The sequence below is a fragment of the Schistocerca piceifrons genome, chromosome 3 (genome assembly GCF_021461385.2).
Source record: "Schistocerca piceifrons isolate TAMUIC-IGC-003096 chromosome 3, iqSchPice1.1, whole genome shotgun sequence".
Taxonomy (NCBI): domain Eukaryota; kingdom Metazoa; phylum Arthropoda; class Insecta; order Orthoptera; family Acrididae; genus Schistocerca; species Schistocerca piceifrons.
The window spans coordinates 68,066,778-68,085,680 of NC_060140.1; the positions used below are offsets into that span (position 1 = coordinate 68,066,778).

At 45.2% G+C, this 18,903-nt stretch overlaps 1 protein-coding gene across 1 annotated transcript in view; it reads right to left on the minus strand.

The window, feature by feature from the left end:
- The window catches only part of LOC124788397 (arylsulfatase B-like), a 375,465-nt gene that overhangs the window by 221,036 nt on the left and 135,526 nt on the right, over nt 1-18,903 (minus strand). The window contains 1 exon segment of the mRNA XM_047255663.1: nt 5,832-6,087. Within this exon segment, the coding sequence (XP_047111619.1) occupies nt 5,832-6,087 (256 nt within the window).

Below are 18,903 nucleotides of genomic sequence, written 5' to 3' on the forward strand. Positions count from 1 at the left end.
ATGGGGACGTTTGCGAGACAACAACCATCTGCACGAACAGTTCGACGACGTTTGCAGCAGTATGGACTATCAGCTCGGAGACCACGGCTGCGGTAACCCTTGATGCTGCATCACAGACAGGAGGGCCTGCGATGGTGTACTCGACGACGAACCTGGGTGCACGATGGCAAAACGTCATTTTTTCGGATGAATCCGGGTTCTGTTTACAACATCATGATGGTCGCATCCGTGTTTGGTGACATCGCGGTGAACGTTGGAAGCGTGATTTCGTCATCGGCATACACCTCGGCGTATCACCTGGCGTGATGGTATGGGGTGCCATTGGTTACACGTCTCGATCACCTCTTGTTCGCATTGACGGCACTTTGAACAGTGGACGTTACATTTCAGATGTGTTACGACCCGTGGCTCTACCCTTCATTATATCCCTGCGAAACCCTACATTTCAGCAGGATAAGGCACGACCGCATGTTGCAGGTCCTGTACAGGCCTCTCTGGATGCAGAAAATGTTCGACTGCTGCCCTGGCCAGCACATTCTCCAGATCTCTCACCAATTGAAAACATCTGGTCAATGGTGGCCAGGCAACTGGCTCGTGACAATGCGCCAGTCACTACTCGTGATGAACTGTGGTATCGTGCTGAAGCTGCATGGGCAGCTGTAGCTGTACACGGCATCCAAGCTCTGTTTGAGTCAGTGCCCAGGCGTATGAAGGCCGTTATTATGGGCAGAGGTGGTTGCTCTGGGTACTGATTTCTCAGGATCTATGCACCCAAACTGTGCGAAAATGTAATCACATGTCAGTTTTAGTATGATATATTTGTCCAAGGTATACCCGTTTATCATCTGCATTTCTTCTTGGTGTAGCAGTTTTAATGGCCATTAGTGTACATCATGGGGATAACCAGGAGGGATGTGCCAGTCTCGTAGGACCACGTGACCTATTGTTTTAGCGGATGAGCGATCTGAAGTATTTGTTCGCCAGTCAAACACCTACTCTACCTAGCAACGTCAGTGTAGAACGGGGAATAAGCGGTGTAGTGTTACCTCGTTGAAATAATGGTTCAGTAAATACGAGGAGCGTTCAGTTAGTAATGCAACACATTTGTTTCGACCAATTTCGGTCGAAAAATCGCAAAATTTGCTACGGGATATCGTGGAATGTCTCCGGTTCGGCCCCTAGAGTTTCATAAAGTTTCGATAGGTAGCGGCGCTATACGTAACCTTCAAAATGGTGTCCCTAACGAAGGTGCATTCCAGACAGGGAGCTCTCATTGAGTTTCTTTCGGTGGAAAACCACAGCATCGCCGATATTCGTAGGCGGCTGCAGAATGTCTACGGAGAGCTGGCAGTAAACAAAAGAGTGTTGAGTTGTTGGCCGAGGCGTCTGTCATCATCGCAACAGGTTCGGGCAGACCTGTGCACCTCACGCGCGCTGACCGGCTGTACACGTATGTGACTCCTGCGATGTTGGAACATGCTGACACTCTCATTCTTAGGTGACCGCCAGATCACCGTCAAACTCCTCGCTGTACAACCAGAAATATCTGTTGGTACTGCTGACACACTCCTCCAACAGTTTTGGAGTACTCAAAAGTGTGTGCCAGCTGGGTTCCCCGCTGCCTAACAGAAGATCATAAAGAGAAACCACGGACCATCTGTGTGGAATTACTTGCGTATTCCCGAGAAAATTTTTTGTCAGACATACTGACAGGCGATGAAACATGGGTTTATCACTTCGAACGGGAAACAAAATTTCAATCCACGGATTGGCGCCATACCACCTTTCCTCTGAAAAAAACTTCAAAGCCGCACACCCAGCCGGTGAAGTCACGGCGACGGCCTTTTTGTATTCTGAAGGTGTTGCTCTGTTTGATGTCCTCCCTCGCGATGCAAAGATAAACTCTCCCTCATCCATCCTCCAGACAGGGTATCCCACCTTCCGAATTCCATCTGTTTACTCCAGTGAAATATGCACTCCGCGGGAAGTAGTACATGGATATGCGGAGATTATTTGTGCTGCAAGATGTTGACTCCTACGTCGACCAACAAAGTGGTACCATGCGGGCACACGAACTCTCCTAATAAGGTGGGGAAAGGCCGTCGACAAAACGGTGATTATGTTGAAAAATACTGTTTTGCAGCCCAAAGATATGGGAATAATATGGCGTGTTGGAATCCTTAGTAAAACCAACTTGCTTTCAGAAAAAAATGTACATATAGGAAAACGTCAATTTAGGTGCTCCAACTTCTTCTGCACGTGTTGCAGGTTCCTATAGATGGCAGAGTCCTAGCGAACCACCAAAAGTATGTCTACGCGAGACATTAGTTACAAGCAGCGCACTGAAATTGAATTCTTCATTGCGGAAGAAGAAACGGTGCTGAGCGTCCATAAACGCTTGTGTGCTGTGTATGGCAATGATGCAGTTGTTAGTGGTACTTTTGGGCGTTGGGTTAAGAGAGCTGAAACGACAGGAAGTGGAGAAACTGAGCTCCAAATTAGGTTGGACAGCAGAATCTCATACACTCAATATCCCGGATTTGCAGCTCCCGAACTTTCACCTGTTTGGGCCACTCAGTGACTTTCAACGTGGGATACATTTTGAACATGTTGACAACGTAACTCATGCAGTGAAAACGTGGCTACGAGCACAGAACAAGGGCTTTTAAGAAACAGGGAATACATGTTCTTTCGCAACGCTAGCATGAGACTAGAGACGCAACGGAGAGTAAGTACAAGAAAAGTACATGTAAATGAAATGTTGATAGATATTGCCACCGAATTTTAACTTATGAGAATAAACGCATTCTGTGAAAAAACTGTGGTGTATTATTCATTGAACGACGCTCGTATATCAGTTTTTCAAAAATTTGGATCATAGTGGTACACTGACCTGTAGCGTATCTTGAGCTATATATGTGGTTCATAGATGATGATTTATGAGTTCAACAAGCAGACGATTGCGTTGACATGATGACAAATGTAGTTATAGTTATCGCACGTACTCCACACATATTTGATTTCTATGACGGTTTGTGTACGCCATTTTTGTGGCGTCATGGGTATGGACATTTCTATTATTTACGTTCGAGTTTCCTATGTTCTATGGTTCCACACCCTCATCAATACAGAAGTAGTATGGCTTGCACGAGCTGATGAACAACAGAACGATAAACCAATTTCTCAATGACCTGCATTCTGTCGTCCCCCCCCCCCCCCCCCAAAAAAAAGGTTCAAATGGCTCTGAGCACTATGGTACATCAGAGGTCATCAGTCCACTCATCAGTCCCCTAGAACTTAGAACTACTTAAACCTAACTAACCTAAGGACATCACACACATCCATGCCGGAGGCAGGATTCGAACCTGCGACCGTAGCGGTCGCGCAGTTCCAGACTGAAGCGCCTAGAACCGCTCGGCCACACCAGCCGGCTCATTCTGTACCGTTTGAGCTTACTTAAAGTACATGGTGATACTTCAGGAGTTACTTTCCCCTCTCCAATTAATTTCAATGACCTTCACTTACCATTTGGGTTTAACACTAACGTTCTCCATAAGACTATGAGAACACTATAGGATCTACGCAGAAGCCTTATTATACTATTTTATGCTGATGGAATAACGCTAGCCACACCGTCTACAGTTCATTGCTTAATTGACCGCATAACTGCTGCTGACTGTTCGAAGCTGTGTATTCTACAATACATCACATATCAGGACCAATCCATACGACTAACATTCTGTAACCAGTGATGTTACCAAAATCAGTAATGCTCTTTAGCATTACGAAAGAGGGACGGAATGACACCCAGGGCATCTACACGACAAAGTGCTGCGTTGTGGCATGTACAGATAGTGGCCAACCACTCGGCAAATGGCGTCGAGTTGACGTCTGCTATTGAGTAAGCAACCATCATGGCGACCGGAGAAGCACTGTCTCAGTCACCATCTTCTGGTTGCAGTCAGCAGCACCAGTCAGCATCGTTCTACAAAACTACTTGCCATTTGATCCTGTATTTAGCACCGATGGGCATGAGGGTCTAACGAAGATCCTAACTGGTACTGCCCAGTTTCTGACTCCCATCACTGGCAACACTATCCAGAAATCATGGATAGGCCAGACTTTGCTCCCTGGATGACACTGTCTTTGCCATTAGCCACTGCCGGACTGGTCAGCTTTCTCACTCAGATGTCATTTGACAGTGAGGCATCACCATCAGCGCCAGATGCCGTCGGATGCCCGGTCAGCGACATAGTTCTGCTCCAAGCCACTCTGAGTTATTTACCGCTGTGGTTGCGATCCGGACGATACACTACCACTAAGGAACATGGATTCGTCGCCCAGCCTGCCCACAGGATACGGAACTAGAGCATCATTGTACCATAATTTATGGTAAGAAAAGTGTATGGTTTCGACATGAACTTCGCTGGACCTTTTGTTCTCCCCACTTGACGATCTGCAAACTCGGGTCAAAGAGGTTGAAGCCCACAACTGTTCCCACCCTCCAACATGGCTGGCACTATCTCTGCCGACACCATTATACTGGTATAGAGTTGCTAGTTATGCTCCGAGTTGGAGTTTACGTACATCATTGTTCTCTACATAAGAATTCAGGCTTCTTTAGAAAATGCTGTTGATGAAATCTTCTCAGACTGTCAACCGAGTCGTGATTCGAGTAGTCGGAATATTTCGACGACTTTAGCGTCTGTTGGTTGCCTTACAGCCGCTGGAGAGCATACGTTCTGTAGAAGGTCCAACTGGTGGGCCAGTCACGTGCCTCCAGAAGAGATTTCTTGGCCGTTGTGGAGGATAGGGTAGAGGGTTTTTCTGGGGGCTTCACATCCTGGTTTATTCCTCCCACTGTCCTTGCCTGTTTGACATCACAGTGGTCATATCGTATTTTTATATAAATGCCACATCCAACGCGGAGCACAACCGGGATTTGACGTTAGCAAAAATACGTCAATGACGCTATAAAGTTAAGCACCAGAGGGAGCTAGTGTAATAAATAGCACCTGGGTTCGAGGTGTAGAACACCCTCCACCCTACCCTCCATCACCAGTAGCGACATCTCTTCTGGCGACACCGATTGGTACCAACCTCCTTGTCCCTCTGCAGAGGAGTCTCTGATCCTGCAGCTACAAATGAATTGAATGAACCTCTAACCGACACTTCGCCTGAAGATAATGACTAGGAAGCCTGTCGAAACACGCCGACAGAATGACGCCTCATCACATCTGGTGACCCAAGAAGATATCATCATTATATAAGTTTGCACGCTTTTGAAGCTCTTGCCTTTGATGATAAAATCTTCTGTTTCGTTACGACGCGGCATATTCCTCTTAGTCGGCCAGTGTGGCCGAGCGGTTCTAGGCGCTACAGTCTGGAACCGCTGACCGCTACATGGATGTGTGTGATGTCCTTAGGTTAGTTAGGTTTAAGTAGTTCTAAGTTCTAGGGGACTGATGACCTCATAAGTTAAGTGCTCAGAGCCATTTGAACCATATTCCTCTTCATCTTTCTTCACTGCTCCAAGTGCCAATCACTTTGCTGGGATCTTATTCAAGATTGGATTGGTGCACCTGTATGGCTGAACCCATCCAGGGGCACCAATGAAATTCTGAAGAAGATCTCAGCAGAGAGATCGAAACTTCGAACACTGAAGAAGTTGAAGAGGAATATGGAGCAGCCTAATAATTTAGCAGATTTTATCATCAGATTTCGCCATTTTCCTCTATGTTGAGATTCTCATAAACATCAGTGCACCGGCACTTAAAAAGAACTGTGAGAACTCGTGCGCTGCAGCCTTTACTGCAGAGCGGCGCAACTACCTGCGTAGGCCCTCCTGGCGGGGTCGCCAATGTGGCGAAGGTCCGGCAGCGGCCCCGGCGGCGGCTGCAGCGGCTGCGCCGGGTTGGCGGCGTGCGGCGCCAGGTGCGACAGGTAGAGGAAGAGCGGCCGCGAGGCGTCGTGGCGCGCTATGACGCGCTCCGCCTCCTCGCTGAAGGCGTCGGTCGAGTAGTGGCCCGCGCTGTCATAGTCCACCTCCAACCCCCGGCGCATGTCGTAGCCTCTGAACGGCGAGAACTGTGGTACACATAACACTGTCTCAGTTCGTGGTGTCCTCAACAGCACAAATTTTCTGAATGATGAGAATCTGTGGCAGTGGCAGCTATTGGTTTGATTGAAATATCTCTCAATACGTACATCCGGCTCTGTAGACGAGCTGTTTTTTACCGTTTTCTGCACACTGTTTCGACGACCGGCCCAATCGTCTTCTTCGGGTGCCACGCGTTGTGGTGTTACCTGTACTCGTTGCCTGGACTCCGACCAGACTGTGACCTATTGTTGGTATTGCAGCGCTGTTTATAGTTGAATGCGCGTTTGCCTCCTGAGGCCCCCTATGTCCTTTGCTTGAAAGGTATTTGCCAAGTTCAAACCAATGTTTCTCCGTCTATACGTGGTTGACATGTATGTGTTGTGGCAGCATGGAACGAAAGAACTTGAGGAATTTCTGGAATATTTAAATGGTTTTAATTCGAAGATAAAAATTCAAGATCCACCTGCAGAAGACGGCTGGGGTCGGTAGTCGGTGTATTGGGCGTGAAATGGAAACATCAACACGGCTCTACATGCCGAGGAAACCGGAGAGGCAAAAATATCGCTTCATCCAGCGTTCACTACCGAGCGACCGAGCCAAGTGGCGCAGTGAGGATACAGTGTACTCGTATTCGACAGGACGACGGTTCAGATTTCCGTGCGGGCATCCACGTTTCGGTTTTCACTGATAATTGCAAATCGTTTAAAGCAAATACCGGGATGGTTCCTTGTGAACGTCACGCGTGCTCTCCTCCCGTACCCTACACCATTCCGAGTCTCTAATGACAACACAGGAGAGGAAGTGTTAAACTCTAAACACTCTTCTTCTTTTGCTACAGAAAATGTTGACCGTGAACCAGTTCTTGAGTGGCTGCGTTGTAACGGGTGGTTAGATTACAGTTTAGCCACTCGCGGGGGTCCATTGTTAGCTGTAATTATCATACGGCGGCGAAAATTGGTAGATATTCTAGTACGTTAATGCGGAACCGAAGTGTGACCACCAGTTCCTAATCTGGCGCTGTAAAGTGTTTATATGACGGTATGACATCCACGCTTTCGTTGACAACCCGAGAAGTGAATTAACAGCATGGCTGCGGAGAAGAGACACCGTGTGCTGTTAGTTACACTGTTTTTTGTGAATGGCAGCAATTACAATGCTGCATTGAGAGAGTATCGCTGACTGAAAGGTCTCAGGAGGGGCCCGATATCATTAAATAGTTTAAAGAAGGTGAAAACGAAATTCGAAAATATGCGTGAACTTGGTGTGCCACTGGAGGAGGAAGGTGTCCTATCCCGATTAAAGCTACTGACGAAGTTGCTGTTGTAACTGGCCATGCAGTATGTGTCCAGGGTAGTGGGGCTGCTCGTGGGGTGACATGAGAGTTGTCCATCCCATAGTCAAATGTACCGAAAGCTTTGTGGTCTATTTTGCACTGATCCAGATGGTCCAGAAGCTGATACCTCGCGATCCCCAGCAGCGTTCTGAAATTTCTCTTCCGTCTGTGGCACGGATCGAAGTCCATGACGGTGGCCGGGAAATATTCTGTGGAATGGCGAGGCACATTGTACACTACATGGTGCAGTGGATACACAGAATTCCCGAATTTCGGGTAATGTTAAACCGCGTGTTGCGGAGGAAGAGCCAATGCACCCGCCGTACGTGACTGATGTGACTGCATTGTATGGATTCTCAAACCCTTTACTCTCGATCCGTTCTTCTTAGAAGACTATACACACAGGGCTGCTGTCAGCTGTACGTGAGGTCGGCACCCCCTTGTACAGCGTGGAAACCGTGGTTTGGAAGGGCGGAACTGTATGAAAACCACTGTTCCCATGCAAGACGTGGCAACACCTTATGTCGTTTTCACAGTGAAAGATCTGCTTAATGTAATCTTCCAGGAACGTGTTATCTCCACAGATTTTCCAGATGCACGGCCTGCGAGGTGTTCTGATCTGAACCCATGTTACTTCGGCTCTGGGGATATGTAAATAAACACCATTACCTGGGACACCTTCACGCTCTGCTTGATCTGAAGGACTCTATACAGGATCACGTTGCTCAGATTCCACCGGAACTGCTGTGAAGAACTGTTGATCACAGTTTTACGGATCTAGCACCTCGCTGACGTCTTCAACAAACTGTGTTGAAGTGGTTCATAATAAAATCAAGATATCGCTTTTCTAAATTGTGTGACCTTTTCCACCCACACCATGTCCCTAATCCGTTATATACGGAACGGTTCTATACGTCTGTCTTGCATTCACAACGCCAGGTTTCCACCTAGTGCACGAACGCATTACAGAGTATCTACCAAGGTTTGCTGCCATAGAATACGTACAACCCACAGTGAATCTCTGTGAGTAGCTCCACTTTAATTATAACCAACTGGTATATCAAATGAAATTACCCAAGTTGAGCTCCAGGCGAAGAATTACTCAGTTACACGTTTTAAAAGACGTGGGAGGTTGATTGCACTTTATACTTAAGCCCTTCATGTGTGTGTCTTAGTGTCCCTCTGAACTGATGTGTAATTACTGCTGACACAGGCTGGCAGAGTCACACTGCATACCTTGCTCACTTGCTAAAACTAGCCTTCATTCTTTACAATTTACGGACCAAAACTAAAGTTACTTGGGAGCGAATGTATGCATTAAAGAAGGGAACTGACGTCATTACATATCGTTACCATAAGAGTGGACGATCAAGAACGAAGTGCTCGTATTAAGAAGGCTACTCTTCAATATGTACATCGAGGAAGCAATGACTGAAATAAAAGAAAGGTACTGGAGTGGAATTAAAATACAAGGTGAAAGGATATCAATAATACGATTCGCTGATGACATTGCTATCCTGAGTGAAAGTGAAGAAGAATTAAGTGATCTGCTGAACGGAATGAACAGTCTAATGAGTACACAGCATGGTTTGAGAGTAAATCGGAGAAAGACGAAGGTAATGAGAAGTAGTAGAAATGAGAACAGCGAGAAACTTAACATCAGGATTGATGGTCACGAAGTTAATGAAGTTAAGGAATTCTGCTACCTAGGCAGTAAAATAACCAGTGACGGACGGAGCAAGGAGAACATCAAAAGCAGATTCACTATGGCAAAAAAGGCATTTCTGGCCAAGAGAAGTCTACTAATATCAAATACCGGCCTTAATTTGAGGAAGAAATTTCTGAGGACGTACGTCTGGAGTGCAGCATTGTATGGTAGTGAAACATGGACTGTGGGAAAACCGGAACAGAAGAGAATCGAAGCATTTGAGATGTGGTGCTATAGACGAATGTTGAAAATTAGGTGGAATGATATGGTAAGGAATGAGGAGGTTCTACGCAGATTCGGAGAGGAAAGGAATATGTGGAAAACACTGATAAGGAGAATGGACAGGATGATAGGACATCTGCTAAGACATGAGGGAATGACTTCCATGGTACTAGAGGGAGCTGTAGAGGGCAAAAACTGTAGAGGAAGACAGAGATTGGAATACGTCAAGCAAATAATTGAGGACGTAGGTTGCAAGTGCTACCCTGAGATGAAGAGGTTAGCACAGGAAAGGAATTCGTGGCGGGCCGCATCAAACCAGTCAGTAGACTGATGACCAAAAAAAAAAAACCATAGTGCCTTACAGGGAGCAATACAGTCAGCAGGCCAATAACATGCCTTTCTTCGATGGGCTACTCTCGTGCGTATACCCCGTTGTTCCTCTTTTCTTCATTGTTTTAGGCAAAAATTCTGCAGAGTGTCTGGATGTAAGATGAGTCGCTTTTGGTATTCCAGGTGGGCCTTAAAGTGATGACACATAAGGCTATTAATGAATTCAACTCTGCTTCTTTCGGCAAAGTATTTTTTGTACAAAACGCATGCACCAAAGTATTCTACGTCCAATAAATTACCAAAAACACTTTGATAATAATTTTTATTTGCTCCACGCTATTTTTTAGCTCTGTAGGTGGTAACTGCTCCAATTCACGCTCCCCCATTCTTGTAATCAATTACTACACATGGTTTTTACAAAAAGTCATTCGTTGAATTTATATCCTAAAACGTAATGCCCTTCTAGGCTCTGAGCATCATGACGTCTCTCCTGTCCTTCCATTTCATCCACTTCTGCTTGTTACCGTACGCAGTCGCCATTCATCAGAGTTTCTTCCAGGAAAGCCCTTTCTAATTTGATGCATTCTGCCGACAATGTTGTTTTTTTTTTATTGATCAATTTCTCAACCAGACATGTGTACTGTTGTGGAAGTAAACAGACAACCACTTACGAGCAAAGCATGAGTAAGTTTCAAAACATTCTGAGAAGCGGCTCTTCTTTTCAGGATAGTGACTGCCATAACGTTTACCTTAGCAGTGTAGTGTCCCATATGTGTCCGTAACAGTTTTCACACAATTCATAAAATGCGTTTTCTTCACTGGCAAGAGGTACCATGCAGCGGAGCTGACATTAACTGATCGTTACAACAGCTGCCGGCCTAAAAATTTTCATTCCACTATCTACAAACCGCAAAATGTTGCGGATCGGTATATGCGTTGACATCAGTGTAAACGAGCGAGCCGTGGACAGGTACACACTGAAGTGCAAACGTTATGGAATAGCGATTTGCTCATATACAGACGGCGCTAGTATTGCGTACACAAGTATAAAAGGGCAGTGCATCGGCGAAGCTGTTATTTATACTCAGGCAATTCATCAGGTTTCCGACGTGATTGTGGGCGCACGACAAAAAAAAAAAAAAAAAAAAAAATAGTTCAAATGGCTCTGAGCACTATGGGACTGAACATCTATGGTCATCAGTCCCCTAGAACTTAGAACGACTTAAACCTAACTAACCTAAGGACGTCACACAACACCCAGTCATCACGAGGCAGAGAAAATCCCTGATCCCGCCGGGAATCGAACCCGGGAACCCGGGCGCGAGAGGCGAGAACGCTACCGCACGACCACGAGCGGGCGCACCACAGGATTTAACAGACTCTGAACGCGGAATGGTAGTTGGAGTTAGGCGCATTGAACATTCCATTTCAAAAATCGTTAGGGAATTCAATATCCCGAGATGCATAGTGTCATGTGCGTGCCGAGAATACCAAATTTTAGGCATTATTTCTCATCACGGATAACACTCACTTAACAACCGAAAACAGCGGTGTTTTCAGTGCTAACAGGAAAGCAACAAAACCACTGAAATGAATCTGGGACGTACGGCTAACGCGTCCGTTAGGAAAGTGCGGCGAAATTCGGCGTTATTGACTTCGCTGACAGCACGACGTCACCTGCAGGGCCTCTCCTGGGCTCACGACCGTATTGGTTGGACCCTAGGCGACTGGAAAACCGTGGCCTGGTCACACGAGTCCAGATTTCAGCTGTTGAGAGCTGATGGTAGGATTCGAGTGTGGCGCGGATGCCACGAAGGCATGGACCGAGGTTGTCAAGCCGGCCGCTGTGGACGAGCTGCTGCTACAGTTACAGGTTCTAATCCTGCCTCGGGCATGGATTTGTGTGATGTCCTTAGTTAGTCTAGGGGACTGATGACCTCATATGTTAAGGCCCGTAGTGCTTTGAGTCATTTGAACCATTTTTTGAGGTTGTCAACAAGGCACTGTGGAAACGAGTGGTGAGGGCTGTGTTTACAGGGGTTGGGCAGGATCCTCTGGTTCAGCTGCACAAGTCAATGTGAAGACCATTCACAGCCATTCGTAGACTTAATGTTCCCAATGAACTATGTGCCATGTCATCACAAGTGTACGAAATTGGTTTTAATGACATTCTGGACAATGCGAGCAAATGATTTCGCCACCCCAGATCGCCCGATATGAATCCCACCCAACGATTTCTTGAGTTTATGCCACGTTATGTTGCTGCACTACACTAGCCAAAAAGAGCCCCGACACGATATGAGGAGGTATCTGCTGATAATTGTCATCTCAATGTATCTGTCATGCCCATTTCAACTTTTAAAGACATTCCACCAAATGGTTCTTGAGCAGCAGTGACCCATGTGGATGCATAGTTTAATCCGACAAATGACCGCTGTCCATGTACATAGATGAGCGATCAGTGCGTATGACTGCGATGTGGAGGACCTGGATACAGTACCTGGTACTTTACTTACGAAGGAGAGGACTGGATTGGGATGCGATCAGCTTTTTTAGGCCAACTGCGGACCTGCTTCAGTGAGACATAACAGCCCCAACATTTACGAAACCGACAACAGCTGGGAGAGTTTTGTGCTATTCTGCGACACTGTATACACCATCTAAATGATGCCATAGGGCAGAGGATGAGAAGGCGGCCGGTCAGCATCGCATTGTCCTCTGGGCTTCATCGTGGAGTTACTTTACTTCGTTTTACCCAACGACAGACAATAACGAACCATTCAGACAACATTACAGACACTCACTGGATTCGGGTGTGACCAGAAACTAATTCTCGGTTCTCATAAAAAAAGTGAAAGCGATTAACGATAGTACACAAATTTTAAGTAAAACAAAAGTGACAGTAAACTTATCTGTGAAAATAGGCGTCTAGAGATGAAGGTCCTAGACGTCACTTGTACTGTTTTTATCATTTACTGCTACTCCTGAGTGATTCAAAAGTGATTACATTGGAGCAAAAAAATATCTATGCTAGCATCACGGCAATTCTACGAAGCTTAAGTGATGGTGGAGCAAGCCAGTGTCTTTTCTCAGGCAGTGAAAAACGTTCCCTTGACTACAAAAACGCAGTAATTTAGTAATTTCACACTGGATGTGCCGTGTTTATTAATATCTTTTATGTCGATGTCTCTAAGAGGAGGATATCTGTTATCACTTAAAATATGCAACCACTCGAAGCTTGCATTAAATATCTGAATACTTTAAAAGATGAATCTGGAACAACGATAGTTAGTAATCAAGGTAATTACAATTCAGATTAAGTGCATCAAGATATTCGTGGTATGAAGTAAGTAAAATGTGTCTGGAAATAAACGTGTTTCAAAAACAGTTAATAAAGTTGCAAGAACGACAATGCACACAATCTTTACAAAATTATTCACAGAATCTCAGTCAAATGTCACTTATGTAAAACTCGAACTATATTCTTACTGTTGTGCTTCACAAGAAAGGAGACTGCCTAGGTTTAAAAACTGTAAACCATTTACCCTCCTCTTCGTAACACAGAGTTTGTTCGTGCTAAGTGCTATCGTCCAGTAGAACATGCGTAAACGATGATCAAAAATAACACCAGAACAACGGAGGACAGAAAACGCGTATGTCCGAGTGACAGTTTTGTAGATACCGAGAAGGTGAGTTGCTAGCGTGTGAGCTGCTCCTACCAAAGGTCACTTGTTCAAACCGTAGTGATTACAATTTGTTGCAACTCTTTACAAATGAAACTGTTATATATGGGAGTAGATTTTCCTGACATGTAAAAGGACCTCTCAGAGTTTGTAATAATGTTCATTTGGCTGTCTGCTTTCGTTTCGTTAGCTGAAAATAGCAAACCTACAGAGTGCACTTGTACAGATAGATGTGGTGTTTTGTTGGACATGTGCGACAGAACAGACACCACTAGCGATGAAGCAGCTAGTGGATTTATAGTTTTAAAGAATAAACATAAACAGTTGGAACAGTGGAAGAAATAAACAATTGCATCACACGTGCGGAAGAACTAAATCTGTATACAGTAAGAAAAAAAGTTGATCCTATTGGGGTTTGAACTCAGAGCCCTTGGTACGATTATCTGACGCTCCCACAGAAACTACACGTGTTAGTTACGCACAGTTATGCTTTTCTTGTGCTCCGTAATTTTGGTGTTACTTTTTATTAACGTTTACGCCCGTTCTGCTGGACACAGAACATGGCACGAACTAAATCTGTGTTTTGGTTGGTACTCTGTCGGCATACAACGTTTGATACGGACCTGAGTGTCTGACATCTGGAGATCTGGATGTAAGCAACAAGCTGGTTTTAAAAATATTAGAGGATATAGTACAATCGTCGATTTGCAAGTCGTGGTTGGAGTACCACTTTGCATGGATTCATATGATCGTATTTAGACAAAGCTTTTGACAAATTTCAACAAAATATTCCACCATCCCTTGAGAAAAACACATTGGCTGAACAAAATCTCAGTCATATAAATTCGCGTCTCTCACTTTACAAACACTACAGGAGATATCGTAGATGTCGTTTATACCTTGCTTCACTGGAGGTGTGTACATGTAAGAAGGTGGGTCCGGAATATATGCAGAACCACAACACATTATCTCTTCTCGCCGCCGGCTACAAAGGAGCAACTTTCATAGGCAAAGAAACCTTCATGCTTCATGCGCTCGCGAAGCACTCATTCACATAAAACACTCTCACTCTTACTTGACCATTTGTATTTTTAAATTAATGAAATGCCCTGAGACGAACTGAATAGGTCGATGGGGATGAGACAATTGAAGACCAGTGGCATGACATGGCATCAGTGAAATCCGTTCAGAATTCCTAACTGATTATGGTGACTACATACAGGTTCGAGCTACGGTTTGCCGTAAATTTTCTATTGTCATACGATATTCACTAGATTTAAAGTTTCTTTTACCTCTTTTGCGACAGTATGAGGAATATTTCAGTAGTCAATATTCATATACCGTGTCAGGTTGCAAAAAAATTTGAAACGTACACTTGAATAACTCTGTATCCCACATATTGCCAAATTTAGAGAACTGGAAAAATGTTCCCGGTTCAGAAAAAAAATATGACAATGAAATTGTTTAGCAATTCTATCTAATTGTTTTACATACGTTGTAGAAATAGAGGTGACAATGAACACTAAGGGCTTTCTCTCAAGATTTTTGTCTCATGCCGTGGTAAGTTGCTACACAGCCTTGATGTGGATTTCACCTGTATCTGCATAAGCACTACGGTAGCAGGGGGCAACAGTATTGGTGCGGGTCGTTGCATGTGGCCATCCCACGCCAGGGGAAGAGCAGGTCGACAGTTGAAGCCTATCCACAGCTAGCGTGTCTGCAAATGATTGTATTAACAGATCATGCCAGTACCATAAATAATTCGACAAGTCGGTAATCAGTGAGCAGAATACTGAATAAAGAAATAGGAAATCAGCACGTAAACAACAAAGAGGACCGCTGGTAATGGACGAAGCACACAGCTGAACGGACGCCAGCAAATTATGACATTCGCCTCTTCGGAACGGAGCTAACGAAACACACGGGCGTTGCGGCGTACGTCACAGCACGTGACACTGCAGGCCCTCCTCGTGCCAGCGGCCGTTTCTGGCGGGGAGGGTGTTACTATTTCAGACGAGTTTAATCATTCTTAACCTTGCGTTTAAACACTTGGTAGGCTAGATAACACATAGCAAAGTTAGAAACTTTAGTGGGTACCTTTTCATTGATATATGCAGGGTGTTACAAAAAGGTACGACCAAACTTTCGTGAAACATTCCTCACACACAAAGAACGAATATATGTTATGTGGACATGTGTCCGGAAACGCTTACTTTCCTTGTTAGAGCTCATTTTATTACTTCTCTTCAAATCACATTAATCATGGAATGGAAACACACAGCAACAGAACGTACCAGCGTGACTTCAAACACTTTGTTACAGGAAATGTTCAAAATGTCCTCCGTTAGCGAGGATTCATGCATCCACCCTCCGTCGCATGGAATCCCTGATGCGCTGATGCAACCCTGGAGAATGGCGTATTGTATCACAGCCGTCCACAATACGAGCACGAAGAGTCTCTACATTTGGTACCGGGGTTGCGTAGACAAGAGCTTTCAAATGCCCCCATGATTGAAAGTCAAGAGGGTTGAGGTCAGGAGAGCGTGGAGGCCACGGAATTGGTCCGCCTCTACCAATCCATCGGTCACCGAATCTGTTGTTGAGAAGCGAATGAACACTTCGACTGAAATGTGCAGGAGCTCCACCGTGCATGAACCACATGTTGTGTCGTACTTGTAAAGGCACATGTTCTAGCAGCACAGGTAGAGTATCCCGTATGAAATCATGATAACGTGCTCTATTGAGCGTAGGTGGAAGAACATGGGGCCCAATCAAGACATCACCAACAAAGCCTGCTGAAACGTTCACAGAAAATCTGTGTTGATGACGTGATTGCACAATTGCGTGCGGCTTCTCGTCAGCCCACACATGCTGATTGTGAAAATTTACAATTTGATCACGTTGGAATGAAGCCTCATCCGTAAAGAGAACATTTGCGCTGAAATGAGGATTGACACATTGTTGGATGAACCATTCGCAGAAGTGTACCCGTGGAGGCCAATCAGCGGCTGATAGTGCCTGCACACGCTGTACATGGTACGGAAACAACTGGTTGTCCCGTAGCACTCTCCATACAGTGACGTGGTCAACGTTACCTTGTACAGCAGCAACTTCTCTGACGCTGACATTAGGGTTATCGTCAACTGCACGAAGAATTGCCTCGTCCATTGCAGGTGTCTTGTTGTTCTAGGTCTTCGCCAGTCTCGAGTCATAGGCTGGAATGTTCCGTGCTCCCTAAGACTAAATTGAGCTCTAACATGGAAATTAAGCGTTTCTGGACACATGTCCACATAACATCTTTTCTGTGTGAGGAATGTTTCCATAAAATTTGGCCGTACCTTTTTGTAATACCCTGTATACTCCCTACTGGCCCTGCAAGGGGCCGAGCGTTCGCGACGTATGGTGGGCAAGACAAATGTGTGAAGCCACAAGTTCGTTGTGGAGGCCTATATTTCTCGTGGGTCTCGCTATAGAACAAGCGCTGAGAACGCTAAATGGATTTCTGCGTGGGTGCGATGTGATTTTGTGCGAATTTTCTTTACTCAAACATTTTAGTTTCTGCTAACGGTAAGTTGATAACAACTGCCCCAAATCAACACAAAATAAACGTCACCCATTATTTGCTACGAAAAAACTTATGATCATGTTCTTTACGCAATGATAATGTTTAAAGCGGTTATTAGGAGTACAGACTCCTGTAAGAAGAAATTAAATATGTTTTCCATATAGTTTTGAAACGGGTCTAAATTGTCTCCTTCGCTTTCTCGCGTACAGTGACATTGACGCCATCTTATACACCGTTGTCAACCGTAAAATATTTTATTCGTTAATCATTGTTTTATTACACGTCTGTATCACGGCTAGTTTCGAGTTAGTGGCCTACTGTCTTATCTTGACGGAGCTGCGCGGGGTAGCCGCGCGGTCAGGGGTGCCTTGTCACGGTCCGCGCTGCTTCTCCCCGCCGGAGGTTCCAGTCCTCTCTCAGGTATGAGTGTGTGTTGTCCTTAGCGTAAGTTGGCTTACGTTAGATTAAGTAGTGTGTAAGCTTAGGGACTGATGACCTCAACAGTTTGGTTCCACAGGATCGTACCACAGATTTCCAAAATTTTCCAATCTCGAGGGATAGCCTGCTTCTTGACAAGGCATATAGGAATAACTATTGCCGAATGTGTAAATCTTTCAAACAATATTTTATTGTATGACATAAGCGCACACCGACACATTTGCGTGAAACGTTGACGTCTATCTAATGTGTTTATTTAGGAAAATGAAACCGAATGTCAGTAAAAAATGTTTTCTTTGTGGTGATACAAACTATCTGGGAAGACAAGATGGAGCAAATTTAACAATTTGATGCAAGTGAAATTCATTCTGAATCACTACCTGAGTGTGATGACTGGTCACGAAAATCAGAAAACCTGATGTAATAGAGAGTTACGAATCACGGTGTGTTGAATGACGACTCTACCAGAGCAATACTACGAGGTATGAAATGTTTGACTTTCGTAATGACACTTCCTATCACCGGAAAGGATTTTATGCAAATTAACACTCGCCGTGGGAGGCTGTGCTATACTTCTTTGTGTGATGTAATAAAATGGTAATATTATTTAGTTGTCCGCGGGTCGTGGTCTTGCGGTAGTGTTCTCGCTTCCCGCGGATGGGGTCCCAGGTTTGATTCCCGGCGGGATCAGGGATTTTCTCTGCCTCAAGACGACTGGGTGTTGTATGTCTTTCATCATCATTTCATCCTCATTCACTCGCAAGTCGCCGTAGTGGCGATCCCCGCGAGGGGTCTCCGGCCACTAATGCCATACGCTCATTATTATTTAGTTGCTAACAATGAAGGGCAGGTAGCCGCTACCAACTTACAGGTGTACATACTTCGTAAGTATTGGACGCCGGAAACACCAGTAATGCACCATAGATGGCGCGATGTATGCACTGACGTGCTTAGTCCTGATGGTAAAGGTGTGTAATACTGCAGTAAGTGCTAATGTTCTCACGTTTATTGTCACTGATCTCTAGTGAAATGGCGTTAACTTGGCCATGCAATTAGTAGACAAAATATTCACGTATGCACAAGTAAACGGGAGTTGTAGGGGAGGTGACAGCTTGTACTTGACCACGTAGCCGCGTAGGAGACACTTTCCGCACGATCTATTTCCAAGACTACTCCAGTGGTTAAGAGTAACAGGAGGGCTGTAGTGAGTCCCTTGGAAAAAGGCACTGGCTCCTCACGGATGATAGGAGCCTTAAATCAACGCTCGGTCAGTCGCAGGCGACATGGGTGTTCTGCACAGTACTTTGCAATAGGTAGACATAATACGTAAACAGCAGCTATGCACCTATAATTCACAAAACGCGCGTGCCTGGGCTCCCACCGACTTCGCAGTTCGCTCCATATTGAGGAAATGGGTGCTATAGCGCTGGTCGCACCCTTTTTTTTTGATGGACCTTTTTCATTTTTCTTTTTGTTATGGAAGTAGCCAGTTTCACCAGAGGGAGAATGCTCAGTTGTCTCTAC